This window comes from Empidonax traillii, unplaced genomic scaffold, assembly GCF_003031625.1.
Source record: "Empidonax traillii isolate 1590-97213 ecotype Southwest subspecies unplaced genomic scaffold, ASM303162v1 scaffold391:size1093220, whole genome shotgun sequence".
In the NCBI taxonomy this organism is placed as follows: domain Eukaryota; kingdom Metazoa; phylum Chordata; class Aves; order Passeriformes; family Tyrannidae; genus Empidonax; species Empidonax traillii.
The window spans coordinates 1,059,925-1,075,806 of record NW_020955584.1 but is presented as its reverse complement, the minus strand read 5'-3'; the positions used below and the strand labels follow the sequence as shown (position 1 = coordinate 1,075,806).

Genomic DNA, 15,882 nt, shown 5'->3' with positions numbered 1-15,882 from the left:
AATTTCTATACTTGCTCCTACATTTAACTCTTCACCATCAAAGAACCTGCCCAAACATTTATTTTTTTAAAGTGGCAGCTTGTAAAAAGTGTGAAATGAACAGCACTGAAATGCACCATCCTCTGTTCTATGTTTAAAGCAGGGGATTTAACTGTGTAATGGCAGCGTACATACTCCTATAAATGTGTCTCAGCTCTCACCAGGGAGGACTGACCAACAGAGTCACGCATTCTCCTCTGTGTCCAGGTCCTTGACATCCCTAGTTTTGTTCTTCTGGTTCCCATTATGCTCATTCTGATTCTTTCAGCTCCCTCATCCACATTTTAACATTTTTATCTTTTAAACTGTAATCCAGTTGGGAAGGGGTTTAACTTCATCAATCGTGAGTTTTACATTTTCATCCTGCCCTCATGTGCCCCCGACCCCCCAACACTGCCACCAAAAGACTGTTATCAAACAAATAATACACAGTAATAATCCCTATCTGATAAACGCTCCCAGCAAATACAGACCTCACTTCCCCTGTGGCAAGTTTCTGTAGCTCAAGGTACAGCAGAAAAATCAGAATGCAACCTCTCCTCAGTACTTTAACTTGTATTTTTGTAACTGCTGACATCTAATGCCTGGACGAATTTTTGAGGTGAACCACAGGGGGAGGCTGTATTCAAGTCACTGTAACAAAGTAGTACATAACCACCATCAGTCTGACTTGTTGTTACACCACAGCATGATTAACTTCCTTTTGAAACTGCATTATGAACTGGCCACCAGAAAACTGCCCAACATCTCCAAAACAAAGAATAAATAATTATGGTAGGTGGGAGAAATGTTTTTTTTCATTATGACAACTTAGCAGCTATGCCAGGGGCTTCCCAGCTGACACTGTGGTCTGAAACAGAGCAGTGATGGTTAAAGACAGGCAGAAAATCACAACAGTTTCTCCAGTGCTAGCATAAAAAATAATAATTTGCAGAGATTCAACAAAAAAGGGATGCTTGTACTCAAAAGGTAGGAAACAACAGAATGTTATCTTTGAAATCTTTCTTCATTCATTTTTGTCATTCACCATATTGTATCATATTACATATGCTTGTCCCTCACACAAAACAACTCCTATGTTTTCAGCCTTTATTACTGATTCTGAGGCAAGAAGTTCCCCCAGTTAAAAAAAAAAAAAAAACAAAACCAAAACCAAAAAAAACAAACAGTGTCCCAATGCAAATGTGTCTGTGTGCATGCATTTTTAGCAGGGCTCTCAAAATGTTATGGGATTTACTTCTATGAAGACAAATGAAGCCTAACAAGAGGGTGAAGAAGAGAGAAAATAACAAAATCAAGCAAAAAGAGAAACACGGCAAGAACTGCTTGACTCAGAATTATTGTTGGCATAGCTAGAAGTCACCAGAATGACAAGGATGCATCAGCCAGCCCCTATTTACCTTTGATGGTCATTCAGCAGCCCAGTACAAAACAGCACGTCAACAACTCAGCTCGCTGCTTCTAGGTACCATACAAAGACCAGTCGCCAGAAGTCTTCTCTCACACTAAGGAAGAGAAGTTTCTGCCAGTTTTGAGTCAGAGTACATGAACTTTGCATAGTAAAGATTTCTGGTTAGAGCAATGATATGGCTGAACTCAAGGTTGAGGTGTGGGGTATGGAGTGGGTGGCAAGCCCCTTCCAGCGATCTAGGTTTTGACATTATGGGTAGTCTCTAATCTCAAAAAACAATTCTGCATTACAGAATAGGAGTGCTTGTCACTTAATTGAATCACCGTGTTTCAACAAAAATATGTATGAATTAAACAACACTATTAGTAAAAAAAGAAAAGGTCAGACAGGCTTGACAACAGTAAACAAGTGATATAAATACTTTTTCCACCAAATAAAGCAAAACAAAGATCAAAGCCTAGTGTATAGTGAAGAACAGCTTAGAAGGGTCTTTATTTATTGCAGAGATATTATTAAAGATTTTATCTCACAAGGTGATCAACAAACATATCTGTCTCGAATGACTTCCTAATGTTTGGTCAGATCTCGCCTCAGCTACAGAAGGAAACTTTACTTATCTCACAACAGTTCAAAGTGAGTTATACATGCAAAAAGAAATTCTGTCATTAAAGGAATTTGCTCAGTGGCTGTGAAATTCACAGGAATCTTGATCTTGGTTAGGTTGAATTTAGGCTGAATAATTACTGCAGTGGAACCTAATTGTTTTCCTTGTCCCACTGCCTTTAAACACAGAGGCTCAATCTACTCCCCGGTACTATTTAGGTACATTTGCAAGGGGGAGGTTCCAAGTAGTCAAGCTCCTTCCCTTCCACTTCTTCTCCTTGGTTTTTGGCTCTTACACTGTAATGCTTCGTGTGCTTTTCAGATTCCTCTTCATTAGTCAAATCATCTAGCAATAAAGTAACCAGAGGAAGTAAAGCTTTCTGCTGGGGTAAAGAGCTAAGTCAGCTCAGGAAAGATTCCAGCAGGAAGGCGTGTGGAGGAGGAAGTGGCAAGACTGCAAGGAAGGGAGGAAAGAGAAATTCAACCTTTCCCTCTTCAATAGCAGTGAGCTGTTAGATCTGCTAATTCCTTTTCGAACCACAGAGGTCAAGCTCACCAGTCAGAACCTTTCCATGCCCCACATCAGCTGTCTGCCGGACCACTGTAAAATGCGTAACTTATTAGGAACAACTGTAGAGATTTTTATGCCCCCTCACCACACCTCAACTCTGAAAGCCATCTAAAATTCTGCTCTCTGCAAAGCTGAGGATACCAACTGTCGGATGTACCACAATGGAGATATTTTAACTGTAGAGACAAATGTATGGAGTTTATTCTTCTGATGAAAAAGACAACCTAACACTCTAATCACACTAATCAGAAACATGGACATTATACAAAATATTTTCCCTTTTTCAAAGAGGGGTTTTGTAGGAAATTTCACCATACTGAAATAGAATTAATAAGTGCACCTCATTACAGCCATAAATAAAAAATGTAGAAATCAAAGTATTTTATACTTTAAAAAAAACAAAACACTTACAAGAATTGTACAAATTACTTTAAAACAAGCCAGGCTTAAAATCAGTTAGTTTCTCAAAATGAATTGTTTATGGCATATTTAGTTTCTTACTAAATAAATCTAGAAATAAGAACTTAAACTAAAATTTCATCATAGTATTATTATTAAAAGAGAGACCTTTATGACTCGATTAAAAAAGAAATCTTACTCAACTGAACGACATGTTTTCACTTTAAGAAAGAACTGAAAAGATAAATGTTGCTGTTTCAATTTGGATTAAAACATTGTTTTTATCCATCTGCCAACTTCATCCCCCCTTGCTACATCTTCCTTTTGGATGATTTCCAAATATTTCTTTTACAAAAATCCATTGATTTAAAGGTGTTGCCAACTATTCTAAGGTTTAAATCATTCTAAATTTATTTTTATACCAAGATCTAATTTTTTTAATAGATCTGTATCTCATTTTCCTTAAGGAAAAAAATTTAAAACACTGCAAGAATGATAGTTATTAGCATTTTCTTTCAGAAATCTGGCACATTATTTATTAAAAGTCAATACAAATTCTATCACTGATTTTAAATGAGTTACCGCTGGAGTGTCTGTTCATCTGTAAGGAGTTAATATAGAATCAGTGAAGCAAAGCACTACTTTGCTCAATACAGGTATAAATATCATTTGAAAAAATAAAATAAAAAACCAAACAAAAAACAAACAAACAAAAAACCACCAACAAACAAAACAAAACCAAACAAAAGAAAGCCTGATAGAAACACAATGGAACTTCTCTTGTTTAATATAAAGTTCCCAGATAAGCCCTAGCTTATGATGCATAGCATTTCTTGTCGTTTTATATGTAATGCTTTGCTGAAAAGGCAGTATTAATTAATTCAGCTCTCACTTACTGATAACTAACACGCAATTTCTAGGGGGAAAAAAGATATGTAGACAACTTCTCATAACACAGCTTACTGAAACATGAAAGTTCAGAACAGTGTAAGCTGAAAAGTACATAAGGAGCATCAGCTCTTTCAAAGCTGAAATCAGGAAGCCACACACTGGTTTGAAACCAGTATAAATTAAAAGTTTCAGAACCAATTTTTTTGGGTCAGGAAATTTACTGTTTTCAGTAAATATTTCTTTATATGCTGATTTTACTTATCACAAATAACGCCCATGCTTCTTTGTTCGTTCTAGCTCAATATGCCTGAGATGACATTTAAAACCTGTCAGTCTGCTACAAAAGTGTTATTTCCTCAAATTACACTAGGTTTGAAGTGTTGAGACTGAAACTACCATAAAATCTGCATAAATATAGGGTCTTTATATATATATATATATCTAGTCAGCACAAGAATTCAGTGAAGGATGAGACTTGACTGTGCTTTATTTAGATTTCCAAATCTTCCCTTTGCAAGAGAATTGAGACAATATACTGGGGGGGGGGAGGGGAGGAGGTAGTTTTGATACCATTTTTGTTACTGTTTGTCATTAATTCCATCTTAAAAACAGAAAATAATTAAAATTTAACTTACACGTCTAGATTTTTATATATTTTAATAATCAAACACTTCCTGCTCAACTGAACTATGTAACTCCATTTAACAATAATATATGAGGATGTTTGGTAAACAGAATGGGTTAAAAAAAAGCATAAACCTGCGCTTTGTGTATTTTCAGAAACTCATCTGCTATTCTGGGGACAAAAATAAACTTTCCTTCTCAAAAATAGCCCTCAAGAGCCAACACAGGCACTGAGTGAAGCACAAGAATGCAAAGGATTTCAGCTTGTCAACAGATGACATTTAAGTGAAAAACCCAGCCCCCAGAAGGGAGTCTTCAGCACCACAGTGACTAGGCTTGCAGCACACCTCTCACCAAGACAGGATTATTGGAATATTTCCGAAAGCCAGATTACATGGGGGACATTTATACAGGGCGTTAAGAAATTTTCAGTTTCTTTCAAATGTGGTACATCTCAGAGAATGTCATATCATTCCACCCCTTGATAAGGAAATGTCAAAATCCAACTACTCATCTGCTCCCCAGTCTCAGCATTCAGGAAGAAAATGGCAGTTAGTTAGAAGAGCGAGTAAAGAGCAATAAGGAGTGGTTTGCAAAGACTGTAGCTCACGTCATTGTAGAGAAACCTTCTAGGCACAGAGCAAATCATGACTCAGCCATTACTGAATACAGCAAGATCTGTCTAAGGCACCAATTTAGATGTCAAAACTATTCATATTAAAAATATTGGCTTCAATATTTCAGGGAAAGATGTGAAAGTGTCTTCTAAGGAAGGTCTACAACTATGTTTCCAAACAGAAATGAACAACAAAGGAAACATGGAAGACACTAGATAGGCCAATAAAAACACTGGATGAAAACAAAGAGCAGGAAAGAGAGTAAAATGCACTTGGTTCATAGTTAGGGAGTTCATTTATGCAAAAAAGAACCCTAGTGCCAGAATCAGTTAACTATAATTAGAATTACATGTTAGAAATTAATCCAACATAAAAAAAAACCACCTTCATAAAATCATAGAATCACAGAATAGATTGGGTTGGAAAAGACCTCCAAGATCATCAAGTCCAACCCCTGATCCAACTCCAATTACTATATCATGGCACTAAGGGCCACATCCAATCTCTGCTTAAAAACCTCCAGGGATGGTGAATCCACCACCTCTCTGGGTAGGCCGTTCCAATGCCTGATTACCCTCTCTGTAAAGAATTTCTTCCTAACATCTAACCTAAACCTCCCCTGGCAGAGCTTGAGCCCATGTCCCCTTGTCCTATTGTTGGTTGCCTGGGAGAAGAGACCAACCCCCACCTGGCTATAACCTCCCTTCAGGTAGTTGAAGAGAGTGATGAGGTCAAATGCCATAGCCATTATAATTTTTGTGATATTTAAGCACCTAATTCCTTAAGAGTTCTTTTAGAATTTCTACTATAGTGACATCAGATATAAAAAGCCCCTACACTTAAATTTCCACATACAGCTGGATGCCTAAAAAGCTATACTGTCTTCCAGCCTAGAGACAAACAAATGCAGCTGATCAGATGGTGAAGCTCAGTTACACCCTAGAGGGAAGATTAACGGAGCTGATAAACTCCTTCTCTAGGAAAGCAAAAAGCTGCTTCCAGACTATCACTGAAATTGCAGTGATGGACAACTGGGTGATATAAGGTAGCACTGGCTGTTATTGGTTCCTAAATTGCTGAGCTGCATCAGCTGCCGCACATGGGATGCTACAACAGTGAAAACTGAAATGGCTGGGATGGAAAACAAGCATCATTACTTGAGCATCAAGATTCTATCAAAATGGGGAGTGAGTCTCTACTAAAACAAGATTATATAGGAGTAAAAATTCTGTGCCTTATCACAGCAAGGAAGAAAGGCATACGAATTATTTATTCTTAAAAACAGTTATTAGAAGATTTGGGATTAAGTAGAGAGCAAACCTGCAGATTAAAATGACCATCAACATTAAAAAATAGTCATTAAAAATATTTTAAAATTTAAAATAGTGCTTTTTGCATATGATTGCACGTCAAAGCCAATTTTGTCCTTTGCAAATGACAGCACGAAGGTCAAAAGTATCAGCAAAGTGAAAATATCAGAGGACTTCAAGGCAAAATAATACTTTCTTTACTTGGATCTTTAAAAGCATAACATTTCCCAGTGTAAGCTTGTTCCCAGATGCAAGCAGCTGCTACATGCTCATTTGTCCAGGAAACACATGGTTAGAAATATACACTCCTAATTTTAGTGAAGATGAATATTTTAAGGCCATCCTGAGTGAAATCAGAATACAAATGTTAAAACTGGCTTCTGTTCAGCCATATACTACGTGACAAGCATTTGCTTACTCTAGGATTGCAGAGGAAGCTTTTAAGACCACGCATATTTCCACTGTTTGCTTTACTGATACTGTGCAAAATTCCAGTTGGAATGGAGGGTGGGCAAGGGAGTGCTAACTCTTTTATCTGTTATCCATGACTTTTAATCTTGGTTAAACCAAACTAGTAACCAGCAGCTTCAGATGAGCACAGAGCCAGGAAGCAAGAACATGAAATAAAGAGAGATTCAACTTACAATTAAATCTTGAATAAGTGAAATAGAAAGTATCCTCTTGATGCCATTTTCCACAATTACTCCAAACCAATTAAGTGCGCCCCAGTACCACAAATAACTCTGTCCTCCGTGCCAATAGCTTACAAAGGCAAAAGTGAGGGCTGTAGAAAATAGCATTCCAAGCAAACTGGACTGAGATCCTCCCATTGGAACATAAATGTACCTGTAGGTGAAACAACAGATAAGCAACTCTGTTAGAGATTTCACTGAAATCTCAGAAAAACATCCACCACAGAACAAATGTGTTAATTTCTAGCATAAAAAAAAAAAAAAAATTGATTAATTACCTGACATGCTCTACACGTACAGAGCTTGCCCTAGTTTCCACAAAGCTACAGACCACTTCATGAAATTCACACTTGTAGTATATGGCAAAAAGACAATTTTGTGGTCCTGGGAACTCCCTACTGGCAAATGTGTAGCATAAGCTATACTCTCAAAATTGCAGATGACAAATATTCAGGTTATTTAAACTGGAATAGTTCTAAGTCAACTACAGAAATTACCTGTAATCTTCCTGTGAACTTAAATTACAGAACTCTCAACAAAAAATTTAAAGCATTATATATAGTCATAACGCATAGGCTGTTTTCCTTTTGTCAGAAATAGAGGCACATGCAAACATGTTTTATTTTTAGAAGTTTGTAATTTATTTCTTTTTATGTATTTCACTAAAAATTATAGGAAGTAAAAATATTTCCTATTTTGGTCTTATACTCTCTGGATCATGTTGTCCTAATGACCTGCAGAGCACATGTACCACAAAAATCCCGAAACCTCTATGAAGCACTCTGCATGCATTCTGTATTTAAACTGAATCCAAGAGTCAGAAGTTTAGTCATTGCTTGATGCCTATAAGTGTCCAGAAAGCAGTGCTCCTTCAGTAAAAATACCAGAAGCAATGGGATTCTGAAAGCTGATGCTGTTTTGTGGGTCATTTCACTTCCATCCTTCCTAAAGAACTAAATCCACTCCTGGCATTTTCTAAGTAAAGCATGGCCACTGGCCAGAATTTATCTGAAGAAGTTGCATATTTCTGTCAACACCTTGAAGAAGCCCATCAGGCAATGGAGTCACCATCCAGCTCATGGGTACCAGCGAGGATATGTGCTATATGAGAACTATCAGTGACAGCTCTCCTCAGCTGCCACTCCTTCAGCATATTTGAGACTATTCCTACTTACTGAGATAATTAAAGGAAATTTTTTGCAGTGAATTTTTTCTTTCTGGTTATCAGTTTTCACATTCAGAGATAAATATTAGCTTAAAAATTTAAAAGGGAAATTAACATACTGCTTTGTTCCTAATCTTAGGAAGTAAGAAAATAAGTAACAGAGTAAATTAAAGTGATGAGAATAATTAAAGGGTAAACAGAAAAATCATTTAAAAAAACCTGTCAAATGCTCTAAATGCTCTTTAAGCATAACATCATTGCACATTTTTACTTCAACCTGCTACAGAGAACATCTGATTACATTTATAATGTTTTTCAGCATAGGTGTGCTTTTTCACTAAGCATATGAAAATAAATAGAAATTAAGATCAATAGTTTCTATTTATGTTGTATTTTTTGTCTCTCTCCCCTTCCTGTGTTTAAACAACATGGCGATAACAGACACTTGCAGTTGCAATCAATTAATCTCATAGCAGAGATGTTCATCTTAGCAGTCTGTAACCAGGTGAATTCCCTGCAGGACTGTGGCGTGGAGGGTGAAAAGAGCAGAGCCACAGATCCTGCTGCTTCAGCAAATTCCTTCTACGAAAAGGATTACAGAAATGAGAAGGACCTTTTAAAAGGCTAATTGGTTTATTTTTTAGGCAGGGCCCATTGCTCCAGGCTGGCTGGAGGAGGGCTGGCAGCCCTGCTCTGCGGCAGGGAAACCACATCCCTAAGAGGAGCACCTCTGTGACCCTACGGCAGTGCTTTGTTTCACAGAGCTTCACCCAGAGGAGCCAAAACGGGACACTGCCCAGCTCTGCCATGCTCAGCAAAGCTCATCCTCTGTCTGCTGTACATTTACTGAAACACAGCACTTAAAAGTAACCCAGACACTATTGAAAAGACAATTCTCTGTGACAGAGACCTGACTCTAATCCCCACAGAAACACTTCTGCTGACCTCATAAGGCCCTGGGTTAAATCCATGGCACAAAAGGTAGCTTTCACTGCAGAAGTAGCTCTGGATTTCTGTACAGTCCCCTTTCCTGCAGTGAGACTGGTTTGTAGGCTCCAGCCATCTTGTCAGCACAGGCAGCCGCCACTGGCACTGGCATTGCCTGGAACAGCTCAGCAGCACCAACCTGTTCATTTCCAATTCTTCATTTCCAATTGCAGCGCAGTTTAGGTTGGCCTGAAGGGCTTTCAGTTTACTGTGCAGACAAAAAATAGGCTATTCCCTGATTTTTAATGTTTAACAGCAGCAGCTAGATGATTGAGTGGCAATAACTCATAATTCTGATGATGTTCAAGGTTAGTGAAGGTCCTCCTAGTGAAATCCATGGCAAATGTGCAATGGAAAATACACTTGCGCTATCTACGTGAAAACCTGTCTGAAGAAGGACAGAAGCCACTAGCACTTTGACCTTCCTCTCCAGTACTGTGGAGAGTCTGCTTCCCTTCCCAGGAGAGAAATGCAAAGCAGAAAGCAATGCCCTAATCCTTCCCTGCTAGTGCTATAAGAAAATGCAAAGGCAGCTGGCTGCCATCCCTTGTCACAAGAGCAGTAGCCACTCTCAGATGGTGTGGTCTTGCCTCCCCCCCGTCAGGGCATTCCCACTGGCAATTTTAAAGTGGGTATGAAGGAGAGACTGATGTTAAGTGATTCCTAACAAACAGTGTGAAGAACAATTCTGTAAGTTCCTGTGTTTTTTATACAGAAAAATATTGTGAAAAAAATGCATTATTACATTACAGAACAAATGAAGGAAAAAAAACTTTGCTGCCTCTTCATCCATGCACATCCTATCCATGTGATGTACTTGTCCATACATACTTATGCTGGCAGGCCTGCATACAAGCAATAGGCAACTCAGTGTGCAGCCAGGGACAGAGCCTGCCTCAATGCCAGACACTTCGTGCTCTCTGACATAACCAAAATTGTCTTGCAAAAGAACCAGTGCCAGAGCTCTTGTTACAAAAAATGCATTTTGCTTATTTTTGAGCATCCTGGTAGTTCAGAATCTAATTTCTCAACACTTTCCCTGTGCGTTTACACAGAAGAGTACTCATTCGATTACACTTACACTTGAGTGTGACAGAGAATAAACCAGTAAAATACATTATTAAGGCAGATGTGGGAGAAAAATATTATTTCTGTATTATCATTCACAACACAACCCACACTTCATAACTAACAATTTGTTGTGGTTTAACCCTGGCCAGCAACTAAGCCCCACACAGCCCCTCGCTCACTCTCCCTTGGTGGGATAGGGAAGACAAGCAGCCTCTTAGAGTACATTTGTAAAGTTGTTCTGCCCTGCAGTTTGCTAACAAAATCTGTGAGGAGGGAAGGAAGAATGCAGGGAGAGAGAGAGTTTAAGGGGCAATGGCTACTGCAGTTTGATGCCCTTTTTATCTACATGCTTCCTAACTTTTCTCCTTCTTACAAAACCACTGCCTGCCTTCAATCTACCCCTCCAGTCCCTCTGTACTGTGAACCCTGTACCGTACCCAGGGTTTACACAAATGGAGAAGTTGCTATAGAGCATGCTGACCTGCTGCACCACATGTAGAATAGCATTACATAAATATATCAGTTTAAGCTTCCATGCAGCTTTTAAGACTATTCTAATTTCTAATCACAGAAAATCCACAGAGAAGCTCACAATCCCCAGTTCGGGGACTACTAGCACATAAAAGTAACCATGGATCTTCATGGTAGCCTAACACATCTCAAAGGAACACCCTTGTAGACAAGTTTCTTAACAGCTCATAAACAGATTACACCTTTACTCTAGACATGCAAGGAAGGCAGACTTAGCTGAAAAATGTGGTGCCATTATACAAAAAATTTATCTTAACTCACATACTCACAGGAGAAGAAAACTCAGCAGTTATTTGGTGGTCAATGAACCAAAGGCAGACAAATGAGGGGACACAACAAAATATTTGAGAAGAGAAAAGGATTTCAAGTTAAATAGATGTGAGGGTAGTAATTGATCGTGTCCCTCCACTTTGTTTTACAAGGATAGGCAAAAATGGTCTCCCTTAAGACCCATGAAAATTACAAACAGGAAGATTAGACCTGTGGGAGACGCTTAGTATCAAAAAATGCACATTAGGTAAGCATTTAAAAATAAAACATCAACTTAGGGGACCAAAAGTCAATCTCTTAAAAAACTTTAAAGGTGAAATTTGAAGGTGAAAGAACAGATTTCTAGGTAGACTATCAGAGAGGAACTTCTGAATGCCACAGGTCAGGCTTTGCCAACCATTCCTGGGCTGGCTAGACCTCCTTTAGGGACAACAAGGAAAGGTACATCATGCTGTTAGATGAAAACCTTGTGCACATTAGATGGAGAGAAGAGAAGGGGCAAGAGAACACCATGTAATTAAATACCTCAAAACATCTGGGGTGAGTTTGAAGCACATAAATACAAATTTTGAGAGGATGTTATACAGCAAAATTATTTGCACACACGCTCCTGGGACACCTGACACAAATAAACATACATTTTTAGCCTTCCCCTCCCAAGGCAAAGATGTCAGTGTTAGCTATATTTCTATAGACTCTGCTTTAATTTCAAACTAAAACTTACACACTATTAAACATGTTACCTCAACAAACAAAGCATACTGTGTATGTGTCTTCCGAATAACAAAGCGCCTTACATTTCATCCCATGTACAGTAGTTTAAATCAGCTTATCCACAGCCAGCAAGCTGTTCCATTTATGCAATTTATCTTGATTTTAACTCACAAAGTGAACATTAGAGAATTGGATAAAATATGCAAATGGTGCCATCTAAATCCCTAAAGTAATGCAAACACAAACATAATAGCTGAGGTATTTAACAGTGACATTTACTTACAGAGAATACCTTTTAAATCCAATAACCATTTTGTTAGTTTACGTGAAGTGGTAATCTACAAAACAGTCATAAGAGATCTGACAACCATTCCCTGGGAAAACATACGGTTTCTTTTCTTTTAATGACTCTACATTAAAAAGTGTTTATTCTGGTAACTTCAGAAAACCTCTAAGAGGAGCATTTATAACCAGTTAAGAATCCCTCAGAAGGGCTATTATTACTTGAGGCCTCCATACACTGTTCTTACTTCCACACGCATGTGATTCTAAACATATTCAAATCTTGAAGTAAGTGCAAGCAAAGCACCTGTTTAACTCCTGTTATGTCCAGGGGCTTTCTTCAACACGTGCCTGAATTTCTTCTTGAAGTAAGGTCATACAGCAAGACGCATGCAGTCCAGGATTTTCCTCCCCCTTTCCTTAGACATTCCAGGTCTTGGAATGTCTTATCCAGAACCAGGTGAAATGTTAAAAAAAATGTTAATTTGCATGTAATGGCAAACTTCTTGTACATACAATTAATGTATGAAGACTTTGTGTTTTATTTCAGGGAACAGATGCTCAAAATTCCAATGCCTCTCTATGTTTCAAAGCATTCAAGGGTTAACTGTTTTGCTGTTACAGTGTTTTGAGTTGGGCATTTACACAGACAACACAGCAAAAGTTAAAAAAGCAATAATAAAGTCTTCCATCTTACATTCCGACACCAGAAATTCTCTGAGGTGCTGTACAGGGAGGTGTTCATTTGTGGACATGTATGAAAAGTTTTGTCAGGGCAGCATTATGCCTGGGGAACTATAAGTCAATAAAACATTCTGGGTTATTAGTAGCAAAATCAATGCTGAATGTGACCCTGAAGAATTTTGAGGATAAATCTGAATAGTTAAGGTACCATTCATTTTGCTTCTAAATTATCCCAACAACTGTCACTATAAAAAAAATTTGATTGAAATGAAAACTGTAGCATGACACAGGGTGAGAGCTAGAGGGGAATTCCCTCTAGAACTGGGGTTGGGTTTCCTTAATTTATTTATTTTTAATCCTCTCTTCAAGACCTTAGACTATTGATTTCAAACTATATCTCTGCTGCATAATAAAAAGATTTCAGGCCCAGTTTCGCAAATTCTTACTTCTGGGGCAGTTCTTACAATTCCTGTTTTGTCAGCTCAAGCTGTCATTGACTTGGATGGAGCTAGGCAGAGTGCATAAATAAAGCATACCTGTGAGTCTTTGCAAGACTGGGTCCTAAAATCTGTTTTAAATCACAGAAACATCTCCCATAAACATAACTTTGAAGGCTAAGCCACACATATTTGCACCTGAAACAAAGAAATAACTAGAGGTATTTGGAATACCATTTGGCAAACTTTCCATAAGGAGACAAAAGTCTTGTTCTTACCGTGAAAGTCAATTTTTTATGTCGTCTAACAATTCTGCTGGGTTGTTGGCAAAGCTTTTTAAGCTCTGTAAGATTCTCTCACCTCACCAGCTTAATGCAATGTTTAGAGAGACCTTGACAAATTCAGATCCTTTAAAATATTTAAGTTAATGTTGGCTGCAGGCAAGACTTGTTACATTACCACAAAAATGTTTAATGAGAAATTAAGCCATATGGGTTACAGAGCATTAATGAGAATATTCATATGCAAGAACACTCAGTTTTACAAATGTGACCTGAGTTTTTTCTCACTATCCAGTTGCTAGCATGTTTCCCAGCAAAGGTTGAGTGTGAAGTTTCCTGTTCAAAAACCAAGAAGTGTTTAAACTACTTTTCTTTCCTCGCATTCAACACAAAAAATGGCAAAGGGCAGATAACTGGGGAATACCGAAGAAATCATTTTTAATTCACTCTTCAAGGAAGCTCATGTTTTCCAAGAGATTCATTTATTTCAAATGAAATTTTAATCTAAATCATAACGCTTCCTTTTAATAGAAAAAGTTTCATTACTGATAGACTGCTGTGTTTAGTTTTCTCCCAGCTGCATGTAGGAAAGAAAGAAACCCTGCCTACCACCACCTGTTTGCATTCAAACACAAAACCACCCATCAGCTACCTTTGATCACAATGGAAATGGGAGAGCTTCCAGATAGCCAAAGCGCCAAAACGCTGGTTAAATCATGAAGTTCAGTGCCCCAAACCTTTTGCTGACACTAGAAACCTAGATGTTATTGCCAAAACAGCCTAGATTTAAGTGCCTACAGCTCAGCTACTGAGTGGGAGGGGGCTGTGTGCCCAGCTGGCAGATGGAGCCAGGAAGCAGGCACTCCTGCCTCCTCCCGTGTAGAGCCTGCAGAGCTTCCTGAAGCTGCTCTGAACTTAACTCCCCTCAGGGGCCCAGTTCATTCCTGATACAATACACCTCCCATGCGCTGCTGACATCTAGGCTCAGCAGCACAACAATCAGGCTATATTCTCCTTTGAAAACACAGCTAGAAGAGGGGTCTATTAATAGTACTGTCACTCTTGGCTTAGAAAATGGTAGAGGTCAGGCTCTTTGCCAGTGAGACCAACATATCTTGCCTCTCAGAGGAGTGCTCCAGCTGTCTGTTACCAGGCTGCCACCAGGCAGAAAAGAAAATGAGATTCAAAGAGTGAATATGCAAGAAAAAACAAGTCTGTGGCTAGGGCATCATTCAGAGAGATGCAAAGATTGCAGTCCTGCTTTCTGCACAAGGCATTACTCACTGTGCCCTAAATAATGATTAGACAAAATGCATAAGCAACACCATGAACAAAATAATCAATTTTTTTCACTTATTTTCTTTACTTCTCCTGACTTACACTGGAGGGCCCAGCTCAAAATTCAGAGCTCTGAATTTGCCATCTCTCCTCATCATAAGTGTGCACTCATAACAGCACATTTTACTGTTTTCAACTACAGCTAAAGCAACAGAGACCAATTCTTCCTCTGCGTGTGACAGCACATATTGAACTGTTTGTGGTTCAGTTAGTGAAAAACTGTTAAGTACGTGTCATTTGTTGCTTTGACCATTCCATGACCAAGAACAAAGTACTATGTTTTCTCCCCCCTCTTAGAAAGCTGCTTTAAATTCCATAGGTGTAAGCGCAAGTTATTTAGCCATTCTGCTGATCTTAATATGCCAGGTACATGAGAAAAAATGCAGATTGATCTGAGCGTGTGAATTCAGATGTTTAAAATACATTCATCACCATGCACTTAACAGCTACCTTGTCCAGCACACCTCTGACAAAGGAGTGCATGAAATGCAGTCACTACAACAGAACCTATTTATTTTCCTTATTAAACCATTATTGCTTAGAGACAAGATGATAAAGTTAAACAGCCCTCTGCAACTTGCTAGGTAACAGAAAGACTGTTTAATCTTTGCAGATTCCTTTATGGAGAGCTGGATGATTCTTTTGCATTTTTATATCCCTTTGTACACATGCATGTTAAAGGGCATTGTTAGTATCCACAGACCACACAGCAAGCTGACCAAACCATGCAATACCTTTGTCTCACTGGGCTGTATAGCTCTACAGACAAGTAGAAACCAAGATGTCAGAAGGTTTTCACCTGGGTACATCAGAAATACAAATTTTTGTGAGACCAGAATAATGTTCAAGATCTGAAATTCCAAAGTCACTGAAGACTCAGTAAGCATTACAACCTTCAGATTATAAAGCAACATCAATAAAATGTACTTCAACTGCATGTCTGAAATAAAGTGAAGGCACATAAT

At 38.4% G+C, this 15,882-nt stretch overlaps 1 protein-coding gene across 1 annotated transcript in view; it reads right to left on the bottom strand.

Annotated features, from left to right (window-relative positions):
- Positions 1–15,882, bottom strand: part of HHAT (hedgehog acyltransferase) — a gene marked incomplete at its 3' end in the record, with an annotated part of 87,313 nt that overhangs the window by 7,780 nt on the left and 63,651 nt on the right. Inside the window, exon 10 of the mRNA XM_027893523.1 lies at positions 7,110–7,311. Within this exon, the coding sequence (XP_027749324.1) occupies positions 7,110–7,311 (202 nt within the window). The remainder of the gene's footprint in view (positions 1–7,109; positions 7,312–15,882) is intronic.